The sequence below is a fragment of the Erpetoichthys calabaricus genome, chromosome 5 (assembly GCF_900747795.2).
Source record: "Erpetoichthys calabaricus chromosome 5, fErpCal1.3, whole genome shotgun sequence".
Classification (NCBI taxonomy): Eukaryota; Metazoa; Chordata; class Cladistia; order Polypteriformes; family Polypteridae; genus Erpetoichthys; species Erpetoichthys calabaricus.
The window spans coordinates 227,469,505-227,493,047 of record NC_041398.2 but is presented as its reverse complement, the minus strand read 5'-3'; the positions used below and the strand labels follow the sequence as shown (position 1 = coordinate 227,493,047).

General features: G+C 39.8%; 2 protein-coding genes across 6 annotated transcripts in view; one reads left to right on the top strand and one right to left on the bottom strand.

Annotated features, from left to right (window-relative positions):
* Positions 1-21,283, top strand: part of mtrex (Mtr4 exosome RNA helicase) — a 100,088-nt gene extending 78,805 nt beyond the window's left edge. Inside the window, exons 26-27 of the mRNA XM_028802611.2 lie at positions 15,887-15,991; positions 21,004-21,283. Coding sequence (XP_028658444.1) covers positions 15,887-15,991; positions 21,004-21,056 — 158 coding nt within the window. The 3' untranslated portion in view covers positions 21,057-21,283. The remainder of the gene's footprint in view (positions 1-15,886; positions 15,992-21,003) is intronic.
* Positions 21,166-23,543, bottom strand: part of plpp1a (phospholipid phosphatase 1a) — a 195,066-nt gene continuing 192,688 nt past the window's right edge. For all 5 annotated transcript variants that reach the window (XM_028802612.2, XM_028802613.2, XM_028802614.2 and 2 more), the window contains one exon: positions 21,166-21,713. In XM_028802612.2, the coding sequence (XP_028658445.1) occupies positions 21,697-21,713 (17 nt within the window). In that variant the 3' untranslated portion in view covers positions 21,166-21,696. The remainder of the gene's footprint in view (positions 21,714-23,543) is intronic.

Here is a 23,543-nt window from a genome sequence, read left to right as displayed (position 1 = left end):
TAAGGCTTGTTGCCTTTGTTGCTAGATTTGAAGTGCTTTATAAATACCCAGTCAAGGCCTGCTTTACATAAGAAAATTTTCTATTTTAGATTTTTAAACCGCAATGCTCATATTAATAAGCATTAAATATTTATTAAGATAGCAATTGTGGGACTGGGAGAATCCTTTGTAATGCTACCCCCTTAAACAAGAAGTGCTATGAAACACAGATGACTAATTTAATTTAAAGCTAACAGATGCAAAATTGCATGGCAGATTGTCCCCTTAATTCACGAGGCTGCAAAAAGGGAAGCTTATAAACACATTATGTAAGTTGTCTAATCACCGTGAATTGTCTGTGTTCTGTACAGAAAAAGTAAAAGTGGTGTACAACAGCTATATGGTACAATGTCTCTGAATTGTGAGCATCCAGCTTAAATGGGTTGCAGACTGGGTGTATTTTATGCATACAACAAAGTCAGACTTTAATTTGACAGCTGTGTAGCATTTTTGGTGACAAGATGAAAAACAATATGGCCTGCTATTCCTTCCAGATATTGTGTAATACATTTCTCAATTATAACAGCAAAATGCCTGGCTTTTAAAGGCATAGTAACTCTTCTTTTAAATGTTAAAATGCATGTTTTCTAAGAAGTAGTAAAGTTGCTTTTTTTCTGTCACAAAAAAATTACATTTGAACTTTCCAAATTTTATTATGTTTTTTGTAAAGTTTGTTTTATTGTCACCAGAGTAAAATGAAACAATTACACTTTTTCTAGATTTCATTTAAAATGTTGAAAATGTAGAAATATGACAAAGGCTAATTTCTGAAGAATAAGATGAGTTTTTGCATCTAGTATACAAATCCATTTACCACAAAACCCAGAAATGGGTGAGAGAATTTGTTTCAGGTGTTGGAAGGTACTGGGAAGTGCAGTTACCCAAGTCTAGGGTTGTATGGCTCAAGCCTCAGAAACATCCCCCTCTAACCCTAACAACCCTAACCCTTAATGCTCTTTCGTTACATCAGCACATTATCTGTGCATCTAATTAGAGTAATTAGAATTCAGAACAAGTACCCTAAGTTCTTGTCAATAAGCCGCGGCTTATCTAAGGAAAAAAGTTGTGAAAATGAAAAAATAGAATATCGGCTTATACATAAGTCCGGCTTATACATCCATCGCGGGGGTTGCGTTCCAGAACCACCCGCGAAATAAGAATATCCGCGAAGTAGAAACCATATGTTTATATGGTTATTTTTATATTGTCATGCTTGGGTCACAGATTTGCGCAGAAACACAGGAGGTTGTAGAGAGACAGGAACGTTATTCAAACACTGCAAACAAACATTTGTCTCTTTTTCAAAAGTTTAAACTGTGCTCCATGACAAGACAGAGATGACAGTTCCGTCTCACAATTAAAAGAATGCAAACATATCTTCCTCTTCAAAGCAGTGAAGCAAACAAATCAATATGTCTGTTTGGCTTTTAAGTATGCGAAGCACCACGGCACAAAGCTGTTGAAGGCGGCAGCTCACACCCCCCTCCGTCAGGAGCAGACAAAGAGAGGGAGAGTTTGTTTTTCAGTCAAAAATCAATACGTGCCCTTCGAGCTTTTAAGTATGCGAAGCACTGTGCAGCATGTCTTTTCAGGAATCAGCTTTACAAAAGATAGCAACGTGAAGATAATCTTTCAGCATTTTTAGACGAGCGTCCGTATCGTCTAGGTGTGCAAACAGCCCCCCTGCTCAATCCCCATACGTCAGGATCACAGATAGTCAGCGCAAGAGAGAGAGAACAGTAAGCCGGGTAGCTTCTCAGCCATCTGCCAAAAGCGTCCCTTGTATGAAATCAACTGGGCAAACCAACTGAGGAAGCATGTACCAGAAATTAAAAGACCCATTGTCCGCAGAAATCCGCGATATATATTTAAATATGCTTACATATAAAATCACAATTTAAATGACCGCTACGCGCTCGTGTTGACTCGGCGACGCCCAGAGCAGAAAGAACGCGCCCCGGCCGCTCCAACCGCGCCATGCGGGGAGTGAGAGAGACGGCAATATCTCACACTCTCTCCCCCCTTAAAGAAATTAAATGGGCGCGAGTGAGACCACTGACCTCCCTCCCTTCTATTAGTTATAGGTTATAGTACGTTCGGCTTATCCATGAGTCCGGCTTATCTATGATACGATTTTATTTTAAAAATTCGTATGATTTTTGGTCTCCGGCTAATACATGAGTCCGGCTTATAGACAAGAACTTAGGGTAATACATTTCATTGTTGCATACTTGAGATTTTAATAATCACACAATATCACCATATTTGTTTCACTCATTTTCTCCCAAATATAAAGTGTGTAAAAATAATACACTAGTATCCTGTAAATATAATCATGAACAACAGTACAGTTGAATGTCATAAAATAATTTGCAATATAATTTTAAAGAATTATTTGCATTTTGCAGTTGAATGTAGTTTATCATGAGGATTCTGTAATAGTGGTGCTATAATGAGGGCATTCTCTAGGGCAGGGGTAGGCAACGTCGGTCCTGGAGTGCCACAGTATGTGCAGGTTTTTGTTCCAACCCAGTTCCTTAACGGGAACTCAATTATTGCTGATGAAGCACATATTGCTTAAGTGACATTAATGCTTCATTTTAGTGGTCTCGCTTGTTAAGGTTCTCCAACCTTAATTGCTTATTTCAATCTTAAACTGCTGCATTCAGTATTTTAATTGCTCCTTATTAGCAATAAGATGTAAAACAGGGGTAGGCAATGTCGGTCCTGGTGAGCCGCAGTGGCTACAGGTTTTCATTCCAACCCAATTGCTTAATTAGAAACCAATCATTGCCAATCTCAGACCTTATTTAATTTTATGGCTTGTTAGTCTGTGCAATGTAAGGCTTTTATATCGTAGATTTTTTCCTTTCCAAGGATATCATCCAAATGATTTGAAGCCTAAAACAGATCATTTTCAGTCTGTCACATTTTTCTATTAAGTGTTTTATTAAATCAAACCGTGCATGATGAACACACACAGATGTAATTGGAAAAAAGCTAGCTGGAGAACTGCTGGCTGCTTTGTCTTTTACATCTTATTGCTAATAAGGAGCAATTAAAACACTGAATGCAGCAGTTTAAGATTGAAATAAGCAATTAAGGTTGGAGAACCTTAACAAGCGAGACCACTAAAATGAAGCATTAAAATGTCACTTAAGCAATATGTGCTTCATCAGCAATAATTGAGTTCTCGTTAAGGAACTGGGTTGGAACAAAAACCTGCACATACTGTGGCACTCCAGGACCGACGTTGCCTACCCCTGCTCTAGGGCATGAGGAATACTCTATTCTTAGGCTACTTTAGGCTTATTACATTCTATGCTGTTATATCTTGCATAACCTATGGTGATGTTTCCTGAGTGGAACACAGAGTGCCCAGTTAATACTTTATCATTAACTGTTAAAAATAACTTTACAGTAAGATATATTATAGCCAGTTATAACTGAAATCTTTAAAATGTTTTTTAAATAAACTACATTATTTTAGAAGATGTTGTTATAATTTAATACATTTCTTGCTAGAGTTTTTAAAATCATTTCCATGCATATTTTATTAGGTTTTCATTCAAAAAGAGTAGCAAATCTAGGTGTTTTATCTAAACTTATTTTTTACCTGTTAAAAAAAGGAAAGTTGTAATTAATTATGGTGGAATCAGTATAGTTTTATTTGAAGAAAGCAATCTCCTTTTAAAACTACAGTATACATAATAGAATAAAAATTTCTGCTTCTCCAAGTGCAGTTGGTCATCGTATATTTACTCTGCTTAGATATTTTTATTTTATTTTTAGTGAATTGGACTACTTCCATATTCCCTGTAGTAAGATCACATTACTGTCAAGTGAGTTCAAGCATTAAAAAAATCTGGCAGCACAGAAGAGTGATTCAGTCCTCTTTCCTTCTAGGAAGTAAAGCCACATCTACTTTTAAAGGTTATTATGTGAAGCTTTATTATTTAAAGAGCAGTTAACAGATAAATACTTGTTTATTGTGAGGTCATAATAGATGTTTAGATTATATACTGTAGTTTTGCTAACATTATAGTTGTTTTTTTTCAGTTTATTGTTGAACTTTAGGAGCTGATGTAAAACTGGAGTTGTGGCATCATAAATTGAAATATGTGGAGGTCAGTACAACTGAAATGAGAAAATAGTAGATTGTTTGTTTGATTTTTGATATGGCATTGCTGGAAAATTGTATTTAAATTTTTCTTACTAATATTATATATTCCTTTTTTGTTTAAAATTTTTTTAAATGATTTAGTTTTGTGATGCTTTTACAAACTATGTAGTAAATCGTAAATGACAACTTTCTGCATCAGGTTTTAATTGCCTACTGTATATCTCCGTGTAGTTTTCTGAAGCCCAGAAAGAAGGGATTTATTCAAGTTATTTATAATGTACAGTAGGAGATATTTGTTTCAAAGGAGAAGTTTTTAAGAAACAATCTATTATGAAAGTTAAAGATAAAAGATAAGTTTTTGTATCAGGTATTGGCAAATTATAGTTCATCTTTCAGTTATTTTATATAAATATATAGGGCCCACCACCTGCAAGAGAGGCCATAGGGGTTGGGTGCAATACGATATGGGTGGTGGCCGAAGGCGGGAACTCTGGCGTTCCTACCCTCGGTTGGTGAAGCTGGCTCTTGGGACATGGAATGTTACCACTCTGGCAGGGAAGGAGCCTGAACTGGTGCGTGAGGTTGAGAGGTCCCGGCTCACATCTACGCACGGTCTGGGCTCTGGAACCATTTCTCTTGAGAGAGGCTGGACTTTGTTCCAATCTGGAGTTGCTGTGGGTGAAAGCCAATGGGCTTGCTTATGGCCCCCCGGCTCGAGGCCTGTACATTGGGGTTCTCCCCGTTGGACGAGAGGGTTGCTTCTCTGCGCCTTCGAGTTGAAGGAAGGACTCTGACTGTTGTTTGCGCTTATGCATCGAACAACAGTTCGGAGTACTCGGCCTTCTTGGAGTCCCTGGAAGAAGCACTGCGAGGTGCAGCTTCTGGGAACTCTATCGTCCTGCTGGGAGACTTTAATGCTCACGTCGGCAACAACCATGAAACCTGGAGAGGTTTGATTGGGAGGAACGGCCTCCCTGATCTAAACTCGAGTGGTGTTCAGTTGTTGGACTTCTGTGCTGGCCATGGATTGTCCATAACAAACACCATGTTCGAGCATAAGGGTGTCCATAAGTGCACTTGGCGCTAGGATACCCGAGGTTGCAGCTCGATGATCAACTTTGTAATCGTGTCATCGGATCTGCGACCTTATGTCTTGGACACTCTGGTGAAGAGAGGGGCTGAGCTGTAAACTGATCACCACCTGGTGGTAAGTTGGATCAGATGGCGGGAGAGGCTGCCAGACAGACCAGGCAGACCCAAATGTATAATGAGGGTCTGCTGGGAGCATCTGGCGGAGGAACTGGTCAGAAAGATCTTTAACGGGTCTGGTTGACCAGTGGGACTTCAGAGGCAGCTGAGGGGTACCGGTGGGCCAAGCGTGTGATGGCATCAGCTGTTGCTGAGGCAAAAACCCGGGCATGGGAGGAGTTTGGGGAAGTCTTGGAAAACAACTTTCAGTTGGCACCGAGCAGGTTCTGGCAAACTGTCAGGCGCCTCATGAGGGGAAAGCGGTGCTCCGCCAACACTGTGCACAGTAGAGATGGGGCCCTGCAGACGTTATTGACCGGTGGAAGGAATACTTCGAGGATCTTCTCAATCCCACCAGCATGTCTTCCTTAGAGGAATCAGTGCTGGAGGACTCTGGGGGGTGGGGGGGGGGGGGCCGAGGTAGTCAAAAAGCTCAGAGGTGGCGGGGCACCTGGGGTGGATGAGGTTCACCTTGGATTCATCAAGGCTCTGGATGTTGTGGGGCTGTCCTGGTTGACACATCTCTGCAACATCACATGGACATTGGGGGCAGTGCCTCTGGATTGGCAAACCGGGATGGTGGTCCCCCTTTTTAAGAAGGGTGACCAGAGAGTGTGCTCCAACTATAGGGGGATCACACTCCTCAGCCTCCCCAGTAAGGTCTATTCAGGGGTGCTGGAGAAGAGAGTTCGGTCGATGGTTGAATCTCGGATTCAAGAGGAATAATGCGGATTCCGTCCTGACCGTGGAACACTGGATCAGCTCTACACCCTGGCCAGTATCCTGGAGGGGGCGTGGGAGTTTGCCCAACCAGTTCACGTGTATTTTGTGGATTTGGAGAAGGCATTCGACCGTGTCCCTAAAAGCATCCTCTGGGGTGTGCTTCGAGAGTACGGGGTACATGGTTTGTTGTTACGAGCCATTTAGACCCTGTACAAGAGGAGCAGGAGCTAGGTCTGCATTGCCGGTAATAAGTTGGGTTCGTTTCCTGTTGAGGTTGGACTCCGCCACGGCTGCCCTTTGTCACCAATTCTGTTCATAAGTTTTATGGACAGAATTTCTAGGCTCATCCAAGGCGTGGAGGGGGTATGGTTTGGTGACTCAGAATCTCGTCTCTATTTGTGGATGACGTGGTTCTGATGGTTCATCGGAAAGTGACCTCCAGCTCTCACTGGAGCTGTTCACAGCCGAGTGTGAAGCGGCGGGGATGAGAGTCAGCACCTCTAAATCCGAGGCCACGGTTCTCAGCTGGAAAAGGGTGGAATGCTCTCTCCGGGTTGGGAACACATTACTGCCTCAAGTGGAGGAGTTCAAGTATCTCGGACAATCGGTGCGGCATCTGCAGTAATGCGGGCTCTTGCAATAGTCCGTCGTGGTGAAGAGAGAGCTGAGCCAAAAGGCGAGGCTGTCGATTTACCAGCCGATCTATTTTCCTACCCTCACCTATGGCTACGAACTTTGGGTAGTGACCGAAAGAGCAAGATCGCGGATACAAGCGGCCAAAATGAGTTTTCTCTGCAGGGTGGCTGGACTTTCCCTTAGAGATAGGGTGAGGAGTTCAGTTATCCGGGAGAGACTCAGAGTAGAGTCGCTACTCCTCCGCATTGAGAGGAGTCAGTTGAGGTGGTTCGGGCATCTGGTCAGGATGCCCCCGGACGCCTCCCTGGGGGGGTGTTCCAGGCATGTCCCACTGGGAGAAGGCCACAGGGCAGACCCAGGACACGCTGGAAGGATTATATCTTCTGGCTGACCTGGGAGCGCCTCGGGGTCCTCCCAGAAGAGCTGGAGGAGGTGGCCAGGGAGAGGGAGGTCTGGGCTTCCCTGCTTAGGCTGCTGCCCCCGCGACCTCACCTCGGATAAGCAGTGGATAATGGATGGATGGCGTGTGTGTGTGTGTGTATATATATATATATATATATATATATATATATATATATATATATATATATAATATAGTTGTGCATCAAAGTTTGTGAACCCTTTAGAATCGTCTATATTTTTGCATAAATATGACCTAAAACATCATTCATATATATATATATATATATATATATACACACACAGTATTTGTGTATGTATAATACAGTGCATCCGGAAAGTATTCACAGCACATCACTTTTTCCACATTGTTATGTTACAGCCTTATTCCAAAATGGATTCAATTCATTTTTTTCCTCAGAATTCTACACACTACACCCCATAAAGACAATGTGAAAAAAGTTTACTTGAGATTTTTGCAAATTTATTAAAAATAAAAAAATTGAGAAAGCACATGTACAAAAGTATTCACAGCCTTTGCCATGAAGCTCAAAATTCAGCTCAGGTGCATCCTGTTTCCCCTGATCATCCTTGAGATGTTTCTGCAGCTTAATTGGAGTCCACCTGTGGTAAATTCAGTTGATTGGACATGATTTGGAAAGGCACACACCTGTCTATGTAAAGTCCCACAGTTGACAGTTCATGACAGAGCACAAACCAAGCATGAAGTCAAAGGAATTGTCTGTAGACCTCCGAGACAGGATTGTCTCGAGGCACAAATTTGGGGAAGGTTACAGAAACATTTCTGCTGCTTTGAAGGTCCCAATGAGCACAGTAGCCTCCATCATCCGTAAGTGGAGGAAGTTCGAAACCACCAGGATTTTTCCTAGAGCTGGCCGGCCATCTAAACTGAGCGATCGGGGGAGAATGGCCTTAGTCAGGCAGGTGACCAAGAACCCGATGGTCACTCTGTCAGAGCTCCAGAGGTCCTCTGTGCCGAGAGGAGAACCTTCCAGAAGGACAACTATCTCTGCAGCAATCCACCAATCAGGCCTGTATGGTAGAGTGGCCAGACGGAAACCACTCCTTAGTAAAAGGCACATGGCAGCCCGCCTGGAGTTTGCCAAAAGGCACCTGAAGGACTCTCAGACCATGAGAAACAAAATTCTCTGATCTGATGAGACAAAGTTTGATCTCTTTGGTGTGAATGCCAGGCGTCACGTTTGGAGGAAACCAGGCACCGCTCATCACCAGGCCAATACCATCCCTACAGTGAAGCATGGTGGTGGCAGCATCATGCTGTGGGGATGTTTTTCAACGGCAAGGACTGGGAGACTAGTCAGGATAAAGGGAAAGATGTCTGCAGCAATGTACAGAGACATCCTGGATGAAAACCTGCTCCAGAGCGCTCTTGACCTCAGACTGGGGCGACGGTTCATCTTTCAGCAGGACAACGACCCTAAGCACACAGCCAAGATATCAAAGGAGTGGCTTCAGGACAACTCTGTGAATGTCCTTGAGTGGCCCAGCCAGAGCCCAGACTTGAATCCGATTGAACATCTCTGGAGAGATCTTAAAATGGCTGTGCACCGACGCTTCCCATCCAACCTGATGGAGCTTGAGAGGTGCTGCAAAGAGGAATGGGCGAAACTGGCCAAGGATAGGTGTGCCAAGCTTGTGGCATCATATTCAAAAAGACTTGAGGCTGTAATTGCTGTCAAAGGTGCATCGACAAAATATTGAGCAAAGGCTGTGAATGCTAATGTACATGCGATTTCTCAGTTTTTTTATTTTTAATAAATTCGCAAAAACCTCAAGTAAACTTTTTTCACATTGTCATTATGGGGTGTGTGTAGAATTCTCAGGGAAAAAAATGAATTTAATCCATTTTGGAATAAGGCTGTAACATAACAAAATGTGGAAAAAGTGATGCGCTGTGAATACTTTCCGGATGCACTGTATGTAGGAACCCAAGGCAATATATAGAAAATATGGAGAGGGAGGATAAGTGGATGTGGGCCGGGAGATGTGATGAGGTGGGATTCGGAGGGTATTTAGTCTTATGTATTATTTGCATGTTCTTCTTTTCAAACCTGCATATACTGGGTTGACGTCCAAATTTCTGTTAATGGCGTTTCCACTGGATAGTTATGTTTCTGGCACTTTTAATATTAGCCTTGGATTTTACTTGTACTGAGTAAAACCCATTTTCTTGCGCTGAGTGAAACGTAAACTCTTCATTTTGAGACAGCAGCTCCATACCTCTGCACCAGGCAAGCGGACATGTCTATTTTGTATCGAATGATGTTTGCGCTTCAGCTTTTACACATTGACCGCAATATGTAAATTGAACAATTTCTTTTTCTTCAGTTATATTCTTGAATAAAAGCACACTTGTTTTGCTATACCTTTTGTGAAAATGTTTACTTGATATTTGAACTTCAGTCTTCACACATTATACACTTATACACATGTAAAACATTTTTAACATGAAAAAACTTTGTTTTATATGTTCAACCTGTCATCTTACATTTATACAGATCTTTGTAGACGCAGGACACACATGAAATTTATGTATTCCAAACAATTATATATTATTGACCCTATATAATTCTAGACACCTAACTCCCAGATAGAGACTTCAGCTGTGAGAATTTTGTGTCCAACTTCAGCTGCCTCAGTGGGGGAAGGGTGTGCAGGCCGCTTGCTGCTTATGCTGATTGACACATTTTCAAAACAAAGACGCTGATAAGCAGGTGCAAGGGAATGTAAGGTGGCCTGACATTACTAAGATTTTCATAGACTTCAAGGATTCTAGTGTTAATAAGGAGACCAAAAAAAAATAGTGAATGCTTTGACATACCTTCATGACTGATTTATAAAAAGATAGGGAATTTTGCAGATGAGTAGAAATTTCATGTAAACAAGCTCATTCAGTTTACCGATATCTTACTTGTGGCCATCCATCCATCGGTCTTCCAAACTTGCTTTTTCTAGAGCAGGATTTCAGGACTGTTGGCATCTTTCCCAGCAAGCATCATTCAAAAGGCAGGATCAAACCCCAGACAAGGCGCCAACCCATCATAGAGTGAACATTCACACAGGATCAGTTTAGCATAGTAATGATTCTCTCTCTTCCAGATTTTTTTAATGCTATTATGATTTCCGCTATATTGCTTGATAATTTTTTGTTGATATGTTATGAAATTGAGCTTGTGGGGGCATCTCAACAAGGTGAAATGAGGTAATACCCGTATATTAAAACTGTTGTCATATAGATATCATCTGGAGATAGTTTGTGAAATTTCCCAATGGGAGGTTTGTATCTCCCATTTACTACATGCAAATGTTGTAAAGTTACACTGAGTTGCCAAAGTTTTTCTCCAGTTTGTCAGATCTAACATGAACTCAGCAAGAATAACTTTTGTGATTCACTGTGGATGTTCCATTAAAGTATGTTATGCTTAGTTCTTGATGGATAATTATAACGTAAAGTGTTTACAAATGTTTTATAGGAAGAGTCTTTTGTCTTTTGTTACTCTTTTTGAAACTAGCCTGCCAAAATGCTGCAAAGTTGGCTGTTCACAAAATAATTTTAGTTCAATTATTCCTCATTATATCTTAAGATTAGTAATTAAACCCACATGCTTGTCAAACATTATCCTAAAATACTAGATGAATCAATACCAGGAACCATCATTTGTGTTGGCCGTCATAGCCTTTAGGTTTAAGTGAATCATTGCCAGGATTAATTGTACTTCTGAGAAAAAGCAAGAAAGTGAGAGAACTTATTTTTAACTCCCTATATAGGTTTGTTTAAAAATGGCCTCTTTCAGCAACAGTGAGGTTTTTTGCCCTTAAGTAACCCATTAGTTTATCAAGGTGTCAGATATAATTTATCAGTTTCGTTTGATAGTATACTGTCTATACTCTCCCAGTTTTAATTTTCCATTACGTTTGGAAAGAGAAACTTCTAAAAGCTAATGGTTTACCTGACACAGTGTATTACTTTCAGCTTAAGTAACACAAACAGCCTGAAATGCCTATGCTAATACATTTGTTGGCTTTACCCTTAGCTACAAGGTTATCAGCTGCATTAGCTTATGCATTATTACTATCAGTATAAAGTAGTAATGAAGCTTTTCTGTATTGTCCAGTTCCTGTCAAATCAAGGGATGGAGTTGGTGCTTTGTTCTGAAAATTTCAAGTTCCATGGTTGAGATTTCCACAGGCTTATATGGAGAAGCATGGGTGAACGTTGTGCTTCTTTGACCAAGGGTCTCTTTCAGTTTAGTTGCACCTATGGTGGCAAGCTGAGCTGCAGTTGCAGTCTTTGAGGTTTCAGACAGTGGTCCTCAATTAACAGCATGTTCTGCTTAGAGTTAATGATTAGTTAACTATTTTTCCTCTGCATGATGATTGAGGATGTTTATGTATGGCCTCACCTGTTTGGTTTACGTCTCTGTACAGTGGAACCTTGGGTCATGAACGTCTCTGAACACGTACAAATTGGGTTATGACCAAAAAGTTTGCCAAACTTTTGCATCTGTTCACGACCACACACTCGGGTGACGAACAAGCCAGTTTCCTTTCCAGTTCGTACGCGGCGATGATTTCCGCACGTGTTCAGTCTCTCCCTGTGCAGCGAGCGAGAAGGCAGTTAAAGAATGCACCGGGCTTGTTTTTAAAGAGATTGCTTTCAGCATTGTTTTAACCTCGTTGTATTTAGTGAAGGTTTTTTCCACTTCACTTCGGTTTTTATGGGATTATTTATTTATTGAAGGATTCTGAAAACACTGCACTTTATTTAATTTAGACTTTGTTTTTGATTGTTGTTTTGTTGATTTTAATAAAAGCACTTGGCACTTTTTGCACCATCTGATTGCTCCATTGTAGTGCCTCACTGTCGTGCTCATCGGTAACATTACTGACGGTGACGGGTTTAAGGGCTCCCGGAAGCGAGATGGGAGCATGCAGCTAACCTGCATCGTCACAGACTTTACCTCAAAACTGTAATCTCCTCTCCACCCAGTTCCTCCTCTCTTCCTTCATGCCAGAACTCGACTCATGCAAGGTTAGTTTGCTTGGTTGTTTATGGTTAGTTTTTGTATAAATTACGGATTTTTCAAATGTTCATTTTTTTTCCCTGTGCTTAAAACTCATTTAAAAAAAAAAGTGTTTACAGAGAGCGGTTCGTAAGACTATGCATGAACTCTTGCAATGTTAGTTTTCTCTGTTCAAGGTTTTCTCAGTGTTTTTACATTTAGTTTACTATTACACTGTGCATTCTATGGTATAATTAATTGTTTTTGTGCTTAAAAATCTTTTAAAAAGAATATATTTACATACAGCTCGTACGGTCCGGAACGGATTAATTGTATTTACATACAATCCTATAGGGGAAATTACTTCGGGTCACGACCAAATCAGGTTGCAACCAGAGTTTTGGAACGAATTACGGTCGTGAACCGAGGTTCCACTGTACTTTTAAAGAGGCTGAACTTGTAATGGCAGTCATTTCTAATGTGATGTCCATGGGAATTCTTTAATCTATTTGAATAGAAGATTGAGCAAGAGTTACATATTTAGAATGTCATTATTTTAGTCTAAATATTAAATAAATCCTTAATAAACACAAATTTGAAAATGCCCAGGCAAAACCAGTAAAGATGACTACAGTTTCAAAATATAAAATGGTATGAAATACTATAGTGATTTGTCAACAAAGAAGTAGCACCATACACACTGTGATGCTGGTGTAATGGTTATCTTACCTTTCATTCAAGAAAGTTCTATTCACACCTGTTACAATGAACTTTTTCTTTAGTCAAGCTTCTTTTATCATTGTCCTAAGCTCTGACACGAATGAATTCAAAATTGTCTCCAGGGTTATTTGATGTAGTTTGAAATTTTTTAGCCCAGGAGGAGAAATAGGAATATCCTATAGAAAGAATCTTTCCAGTACTAACAGTAGTTATGTACTAAACACAATTTGTTTGAGAGTAATAAGGTTTGATAGTACATCATTTGTAATTACTTTTCCACTTTCTCATCAAAGCGATGCCGAATGACTAAGCTAGTACCATTTGTTAGAGGAAAGCCACTGAGAAGCCAGTAGAGACACTAATGGAAGTTTTTAATGTTACTGTGAGTAAGAATGAAAAGGCATAGAAGGTTAATTGTAAAATAGATTTTTTACATTCATATGCTGCAAAATACAGATAGATAAGTGTTAGCTTAAATACAAATTATTTCAACTTTTATTAATAAGAGAAAATAGTGTTTGTAACAAGTCATTCAGGGAGGTCATGGAAGGTTTAAAATTTAGGAGGCACCAAAGAGAATTGTGCTGGAGTGCTTGCTTGTTACTGGCCTCTCTTTATTCTCTTGAGTTGTAATTCCTTCTACATGAGCCTGAAAACAACGTGTAGTGACTGATGTGCATAAATGTAAATGAACAGCTGTAGACAAAGATTCCAAAAATAAATGGAATTACAGATGTGTATAAATATGTTTAGTGTGCCAGCATCTGCTGGCCTTCTTTATAATTTTCATGGCACTGTATGGTGTAATTCAGTGGAAAAATTGGAACGTAACAGTGATCCTTAACACTGAATGAAGTTCCAAAAGCCGTTGTGACTTCACAGATGATTTCATTCTATAACTGTAGACAGATTAATTTGTACATCAGTCTGCTAAAATTTATGGGGAAAAACAAAAGCTGCTTGCAACTTGCAGAACCCTACCTGTTCATTTTATAAATCTTTCTTGCTGGCTGTGATGTAAGTAATTTTTGAGCAAAAATAAATTAAAAAGCATCAGGTACAACTAAATAACAGTAATAGAAAGTCAGCAGTACCAGAGATGTGCTTGGATTAATAAAGTATGTCAAAGTTCCTTTACATGTTTGTTCCAGTGTTTGCATGAAGATGTTTCTAGATTACAGTCCCATCCATAATAGTGAAATGGGGGGACCATGTAGAAAAAAGTACTTTCTACATGGTGAGACCGAAATGTATGCAAATCCCCTTGAATGAAAGTCTGCATTGTGCACCTTAATCATGTCTGAATTGTTTGATTTGTAATCTTAAATTGTTTAGCAGAGGGGCAAATCAAGGACAAATGTGTCTTTGTCTCAAACATTATGGAGGGCTTAGTATTTAATATGATGTATAAATTAAATCAGCTGTTTTAATGCATTTGAATAGGATTTAGTGCAACAATTTCACATTTGGAGGTGCCATTTCTGTATTAAGGAATATTTCTAAGCAAAGTTGCTCATTTACATATTCTAGATTTCCGTGTTATACTGATTAAAGTCATGCACGGCTATGTCCACTGGTAGGGCAAAAATAGAAGACAAACTAGACATTTCATCTAAACGTCTGTGTGTGCGCTACAGTACATTAAATAACACTTACTGGCTTCAACAAACAACTGAACTGTTAATTCAGTGAAGCTTTTTGGTTAGTGTGGGTGCTCCTTTTGCAGCAGCTTGAATTGTAAGGGTGTAATTTAAATCTCTGCTTTTAAATCTCTGTGGAGCAATTAAGCAAAATAGACTTCTGATTTCTCCGGGTTTTATTCACACAAATTCCTCATCTGTTATACCAGTTTACATCATTAATTCTTACTACTTGCATCTATGAGTCTTTTAACCTTGTGTAACACTAATAAGCATTTTGTAGTTTATTGGTCTGAAGTGTTTATTTTAGGTGGCTACTAGTGTGCCACAGCGTTTGAGACCATTTGTGAAATTTCATTTAAAGTATACGAAGGCACTCAGTGCTAACACATCCTGTTAAAGAGCTGCTTAAAGTAGTGGAGCCCTAAATAACTTTGATGTGCTGTTGTGTAGAAGGAGCACATTTAAAGGGGGAAGTGTCACATTTTCAGTCTTTTATTATCGAAAGTATTTGTATGCATATCCAACCAATCCTGTAACCATCACAGTGATCATTGAGCTTTTGAACCATTCTTTTCTGGATATTGATTAAGACAATGGCTGCATTGTTTCCCTCTGATTCTCCCCACCCCAAACTAATCACACAGAAGTGGAAATTTTGATATGAAAACACAAAAGAACAGGACTCTTCCCTTTTAACTCCTAAGTAAAAATGTTCGAGTCTTTTTTTCTATTAATGGAGCCATAAAGACAAGTGAAAGGCTTAAACTTCCGAGACCTCCTGTGACTGGTCTGCTTGCTGTTTTTTCCATTCTTTGGAAGTATACTTCTTGGTTTTAAATTGATACAGTGAAACTTTCTGGAACAAAGAATAATTTAGAATTCGTTCTCTTTATTGTCCTGGTGCCAAAATGTGAAGAACATTTGAAAATTTGCAGTTATGACAGATTCACCTGCCGCTCTTTGAAGGTTCTTTAACCTATGCTGAAAGTCCTGGTTTTAATGCATCTCGGAATGGAGTGCCAGCCAATCAAATGGCACAATAGCTTTTCCTGTAATGATCTTGTTTAGAGCAAACCATTTAAAACAGGTTCTTTGAAATACTAAGTATATATTACTGCAAAAAATTGAAACAAATATATTTTTTTTGTATACTAGGAGGCATAGAACTTCATATTAACATGTTTCTTTAAAATTGGAACAGCAAAATTTGTAGTACTCTTTCCAAGATTTATTATTTAAATGAGCGTATTGCTGCATGGCTTGTTTTTGCATAGAATATGTTGAAAACATTTTTCTTTTTTTATTTACAGGTAGCATTATTCGTTGTATGAGACGCCTAGAAGAACTGCTTCGACAAATGTGCCAAGCTGCTAAGGCAATTGGAAACACTGAACTTGAAAACAAATTTGCAGAAGGTGTGGTAGACCCTGAGTCTTTGATGTCAAACATGTTATATTTGTTTGTCACTACTGTTTGTTAAGCGTTCTTTAAATGTTTCAGTTTTCAGTCCTGTATTGATCGTACAGTATTCCCTTCTGAAATGTTGAAGCGCAGATAGGCGTAGGTCTTCAGGGGGACACCCACTCTGATGCAAAAATTTGCATAACTATTGAAGATCAGGTCCAATATTACTTATACATGTACAGCGCACACATAAGGAAGTTTTTCACATTTTATTATTATACAGCATTGAATAACAGTTGATTGAATTTGTATTTCTTGACAACTGCAAAAAGACTCTTCAATGTCACAGTGAAGACAGATCTATGAAAAATGGTCTAAATTGGTTACAAATATGAAAAGCAAAATAACTAATAACATAAGTACTCTTTCCCTTTGAGTCATTATTTAGTAGATGTGCCATGACAGCTAAGCCTGCGCTCACAGGTCTCTATAAGCTTTGCACATCTAGACACTGCCATTACCCCCACACCCCCATTCTTCTTTGCAAAACTTCTCAAGCAACAAATTCTGAATTGACACTTCACGGTATTAACATTTTAGTTTTAAATCTCCTGTGTAGCTTTGGGTTTATGTTTTTGCTGTTGTCTTGCTGTAAAACAAATCTCCTTCCAAGGTGCAGGGTTTCTTGCAGACTGCATCAGGTTTTCTTTCAAGACTCCCCCATATTTTGGGAATTCATTTACCCTCAGAAACCTTCCTAGGCCTGCTACAAGGAAGAATCCCCACAGCATGATGCTGCCACCACCATGCTTTATGGAGGACATGGTGTGTTTTTGATAATGTGCAGTGGTCAAACCTGGTGTTCAGTCTGATGGCCAAAGAGCTCAGTTTGGGTCTCATCAGACCAACCTTTTACCAGCTGATTTCAAAGTCTCCCGCGTGCGTTCTGTCACACTCTAGCTGAGATGTCATGTGCATTTATTTAATAGTGGCCTTCTCTGTGCCACTCTCCCATAAAACTGTGAGTGGTGAAGCTCCCGGCCACAGTAGTTGTCTGCCCTGTCTCTCCAATCTGATCCACTTGTATTTCCTTCATTGTTATCAGAGGTCTCTTGGTGGCCTCCCTCACTAATCATTGTCTTGCATGATCACTCGGTGTTTGTGGACAGCCTGGCCTAGGCAGATTTACAGCTTTGTCATGGTCTTTCCATTTCTTAATGATTTATTTAACTGGACTCCAACAGATAGTCAGTGTCTTGGATATTCTCTCCATCCCCTAACTTCTGCTTTTCAAACCCCTTTTTTATGTAGTTACTTGGAGTGTTCTTTTGTCATCTTTGTGTAGGTTAGGCCACCATACTGACTTAAAACAAGATGGCCTTTACATATACAGGAGCAGTATAAATGTAGTTAAATCAATTAAAACACCTAGACATGTGACCTCCACTGAACTAATTGTGGGACTTCTAAAACCAGTTGGCTGCACCACTGATGATTTTTATTAAAGATCGAATAATAATGCAATCAATTATTTTGTTTGTTTATATTTGTGATTAATTTAGAATGTGTAATTTTCATAGATCTGTCTTCAATTTGACATTGAAGTGTTTTTCTGTTGAGCAGTAGCAAAACATATTTAAATCCACTATAATTCATTATTGTATAAAAACAAAATGTGAAAACCTACAATGTGTAGAATACCTTTTATAGGCACTGTAATAGAAGCTAACAAAATGACCCCTGAAAGTACCCATTGGAGCCCAGGCTTCCCCACTGGTTAATGAGGGTATTGTGTAGAGGGTGTGCAGTGATATCCGTGACAGTCGGGAGCTGGGCCGCTAGTCAGTTACTGCTTCCAGAGAGTTCAGGATAGTGCCCAGAAGAAGGCCAGCCTTCCAGCTGCAAGTCTGTTATAATCTTTGATTCTCAAGCAAGATTTCCATTTATTTTAACATAGTCGCACATTTTGGACTGGAATGTAATTTCAGCTGCTTTGGCAGTTTGGATCAGACAAGAGTGAGGTAATAGTACATATATATATATATAAATTAAATCTCTGCTTTTATATATTTTGATATATTTATAAAGTCTCAGAGTGCTTAGAAATGTGTTCTGAATTTTTAAAGCTTGACCAATGCATATTACCTTAAGTTGTACCTCATATTTTACTTTCAAATTTTTTTTTGTGTACAAAACACTGGTAAAACATTGCAGATTAGGTTCCCACAGTGTACCGAGTGTGTCACAATTGCAGTTCCACTCCACTAAATGTCATTTTGTAGCCAGCCGTTTGTCTACAAAGCTACTTTTCTCCAGTATCTTTATTGATCTTATTTAACATTTTAACAACATATTTTTATAGTAAAAAGTGGTGCATTTTGCCACTTGCTTTTAATTATATCTTATTTTGCCAGCCTTGTCAGATGTGTTTCCTATAGCTGCCCCTAGTGTCTCATTTGTTTGGTTTCCTTTCCCTCCATTGTATGCCTTAAGGAACTTGGCATGTCTTGGCAGTGGCAAATAATAAAATTGCTGATTAAATTCCAAAGTTAACCACACTGACCTCAAGAACTGAAATGGACCCAACCCCTAGCCAGTGGCATTGCCTTCTCCAATACGTGCACATCTCCTGGGTTTAGTCCTCTGAGTGGTCCTTCCACCTCGCTGCGATTATCCCTAGGTCAGGTCTGCAAAAATGGATGTCATCCCACCTACCCTTTTGGAGCCAACAGGTTTGTCTCGGCTTCTCTGAGGCAGTCCACAAGGCATTGTCTCTGCACTCTCTAAAGACCACCCTCACATGTGCATTAGACTCATGCATTGGTGCAGCTGACATCTTTTGGCCTTTCAGGAGTGTACTCTCAAATCCAGAGAAACTCTTGCTAAAATTGGACAGAAGGTTATCTTAAACTTGACCACTAACTTTACCACTGGCATTCCTTGCTGGGTCCTAGAGGTGAGGCCTTGATAAGGCACACCTCCTTGCAGCTGTCTTAACTTGCCACTAATTCTATATATCCTTGGCGTCCCGAGACACCAGTCAATCTGAACAAGGGCAGGTGGGCTCCTCTTGTCACCATATTTTCAAATTGAGTAAAATTTCTAGGGCCATTGCAGTAAGGTAGCCTTCCTTCTGCCAATGGGAAGTGCCCGATGCCTCCTACTGATCCAATTAAAAAGTAAATTACAACCCAACCTGTTACCTCAAAAATGTTGTAGGTGTGTAGAAAACAATGCCCAAATTAATAGAATGACAAAGCAAAAACAGGATTTTTTAAATTGTGCATGTTTATTAAAAATAACTGAAATATCCCATTCGCACAAGTATTCAGACCCTTTGCAGTGATATGTGAAATCTTGCTCAGTTACAGCCCATTTTATTGATTATCCTTGGTGTGTACCCCTTGTTTGGAGTCCACCTATAGTCAGTTCATGTGATTGGACATGGTTTAGAAAGACACATGGCTGTCTGTAGAAGGTCTCACAATTGGCACTGTGCATCAGAGCAAAAACCAAGCCATGAGGTCAAAGGAATGGCCTGCAGAGCTCTGAGGCAGAATTGTGATGAGACACAATCTGAGGAAGGCTACAGACAATTCCTGTAGCAATGTAGGTTCCCAATAGCACAGTGGTCTCCATAATTCTTAAATGGAAGAGGTTTGTAATGACTATGACTCATATCCAAACTGAGAGGTTGTAGGTCAAGAGCCATAGAAAGAAAGGGGACCAAGAACCCAGTGAGCATTCTGGCTGAGCCCCAGAGAGAATTGGTGTTGTGGTGGGAGAAACTCACAGAAGGACAACAGTCACTGCAGCACTCCATCAATCTGGGCTTTATCTTAAAGAGTCCAGATGGGAAGTGTCTTCTCAGTAAAAGAAACAAGGAGGGCCACTTAGAGTTTGCAGAAAGAGACCTAAAGGACTCCAACTGTTAGAATGACTGTTATATCATTCCGAGAGGAAACCAGGCACTGCTCATCACCTGTGCAGTACCATTCCAGTGATGAAGCATGGTGGTGGCAATATCATGCTGTGGATTCTGGAGACTAGGCAGGGTTGAGGGAAAGCTGAACAAAGTATAGAGATAGCGTCAAAGAACACCCGCACTCTGGATCTTAAACTGGGCTGAAGGTTCACATTCCAACAGGACAACGACCCTAAGCAAAAAGCAAAGACAACACTGAAGTGACTTAGGGGTAACTCTGTGAAAGTCCTTGAGTGGCCCAGACATGAACTCAATGCAACATCTCTGGAGGCACCTGAAGACAGCTGTCCACTAATGGTGTCCGTCCACCTGACAGACCTGAGAACATCTAAGGAGTGATGCGACAAGCTTTACACAACTGGATATCCTTTCTGTAGAAGACCCGAGGCTGGAATTGCTGCGAAAGGGTCTGAATAATTGTGTCAAAGCGATATATTTCACTTGTTAGTAAATGTTCAGTAATTTGTAAAATCCTGTTTTTGCTTTGTCATTTTGGAGTGTTGGATGTTGCTTGATGAGGAGAAAAAAAAATTAACAAATGATTTTAGCACAAGGCTGCAACATAAAATGTAAAAACGTAAAAAGGTCTGAATACTGTGAATCCACTGTATATCCCTGTGTGTGTCTAATGTAGGGACATCTCTGGTTTTGTTCTGAATCACTTGCAGATGTTCCATTTTCTTTATCTTATTATTGTCAATTAATACATTTATTCCAACTAATGGACTGCTTTGAGAAGAGCACAGCTCAGAAGCTCTTAGTCCTCGTCTGCTCTGAGCTCCCCTACGGCTCCACATGTGATTTCCACAGTTCTGTTCACATTCATGGAATGCTCACAGCACGTCTGAACGTTTTGGGAGGAAGTTGTGACTTAGCCGTCTTTGCCTCCTAGTGGACGTGTCCTAGAGATAACACTGACATGCGTTAGCTCTGTCACACTTATTAATTAACAAATTACTTGTATCTGCTTTAAAATGTTTAAGGTCTATTGAGTATCACCAGCAATGTTTCACATGAAATGTCTTTCCTCATTTTCAGGTATTGCAAAGATCAAGAGGGACATTGTGTTTGCTGCCAGTCTTTATTTATAGGCCCACTGCTTCTCCATGAAGCCTGCTGGCACCATCTCCGCTGTTTCATTGACACTGGGTGAACCCGAGAACAACTTCATCTTTGGTGTTAGTAATGTCTGACAAAAACTTTACTGTAGGTGTCTTAAATGTTTTATTTTATCAGTTGTTAATGATAATACAATATATGCAACAGTTTGTACATATTAAGCTTTTACCACATTTTTAATAAAAAAAAAAAAAACACACATTATGCTTAATTGCTGTTCATTCTTTTCATATATAGTGACTGATACAAATTAAACAAGTGTTACTGCTTATACATTTGCTTTTAATATTTGTGTTTACTTGTGAGATATACATATTATATACACAGTGGACTTATTGTTGTATAGCAGCAGTCCCTCCAAGGCTCTTTTTAAAAAGAAGTGAAGCCACCACGACTCTTCAGCTCACACGTAGGTCTTAGAAAAGAAAGAAGCAAGATTACATTCACAGGGTGTCCACATCAGTTCTTTTGGTTGAATTTCTTTATGTATTTATTTTTGTGGTCTAGTGAGAGGAGCCATAGTGATTTCCATTTGTTGGGGTTTCACGTAAAGTTGAGTGAGAAATATCTTCCTCCTTTGGAGAAAAGGAAGTGGTCCTTACTTTAAAAAAGTCAGATACAAAGACAACCTGCAAACCAAACAGAGGAGAAATTGTTAGTCACCATGGGATAGGAATTGGCCAGAGTCTCATACAAGAGCCACAGAGGAACTGAACACTGGGTGGTGGGTCGCGGTTCTGTTGAGCTTTCCAGGATTTTCCCCCCTTTTTTATTTCTTAAATCTGTGTCTTTATTTACTGTTAATTTGGGGTACAATGCTTATTTACCCCATGTAGTTTGTAGAGATGGCTGAGAAAAAAGTTTTAATCTTGTGTGTTCATGCAGAACAGACATGATAAAGTTTGTTGGACCTCCGCATACAACAAGAAAAAAGGTCATGAAAAATCTCCGGTTCCTCTTCACACAATCCACACATCCGGTCATCCCGTCAGTTCAGTTGCTCATTCACGTCTGCTTGTGTTCCATTTTTGCTTCCAAGACCCCTTTCCTGTAGTGGTTTATTCAACAATATTTTAGTACAAAAGTACGTGTTGGGACGTTGTGAGCTTACGACTGGAGGACTTGGCACGTGGATTATGTTGAGACGAGGGACGTGATATTTTTCATGTCTGATTTGATAGTATTTGCTTTTGTCTACATTGAGTTACCAAAGAAGTTGCTTATATCAGAAACTCATTTCTCTTCATTCTCCATGATTCAAATTTTTCTCTGCCATCGCTACAACTTACATGGGGGGGGGGGGGGGGGGGGCAAGCAACATACAAAGAAAAAATACCATTTTTGAGTGAAGTGTTCCATTAACGCTCCAAGCTTTTCCCATTCAGTCCATTGAAGGCCGGACTTTATTTTTCTGTCATGGGTGCGATTAGTTTTCATTTTTAGGTACAGGTCTGTATATCAAATGCACGCTCAGTGTAAAGTCTGCGGAGCTGGGTATTTTTTCAATTTTATCTTAATGCAGTGTTCAGAAGGGGTCTCTCTTTCATCATGTATTTCCATGTGACATTGATACTGCATTATCAATTTTATAACATTTTAGTTATAGAAATTACAATTTATCATTTTTAATATCGTCCTAATGCTGCTTCCAGGTAGGGTCTGACGTTTGACTTGTATTTCCATATGGCACTGATGTACTGCATTTTTATTTGTTTTATTATAAACGTTCATTTGTTAAAGATGTGCGCAGACCAGCCTTACAGGATGTCCTAACGGTTGGGGGTCCACGGTCTAATCAGGAGGATCAAATTGTAAAAGCCTGAGTAAATCCTGAAAAAGTTACTAACAGAATTTCTCTTCCATTATTCAGCAGCCTTTTGTTCTAATTGAAGGTGACAGAAGAGGAGCAGCTCAAGGAGCAAGTAACTCGAGCAGGTGGGCCTCGAGAAGAGTTTAGATTTGGCGTCATGAATGGCCAACAGTGCTGAGAACAAACACGTCAGTTTTACATCTAGAAAATGAGGGGCTTTCCGAAGGTAAAAAAAGCACACCTTATGAAATGACCTTAATGGAAGAAATGAAAAAGGTTAGCATGATACACTGTTATCAAAAAGCATGGTTATACTTCTCTAAAAACAAAACCGTAGGAATCTTCTAACAAACAAAGGGTATAAAACTCAATTGTGTTAACATTTTTTTAATCCAGTGTAGATCAGAATATTTTGTGAATCTAGAGCCACATTTTGTTTCCAAACCAAACCCACAAAGGCACTTCTCTGCTCATCGCAGTCCTGTCTTTTGCCTCACATCTCTGCCAGCTTCCTTGGACATTGCGGCAGTCCGGGCACTAGCCAGAATTTTTGACCCTTGCATTAGTAGATGCATCACATTTGGGGGGCATTTGACAACCAAAAATAAAGAGAAAAGTGGGTGTAAACGTGCTGGTGATCAATCACAGA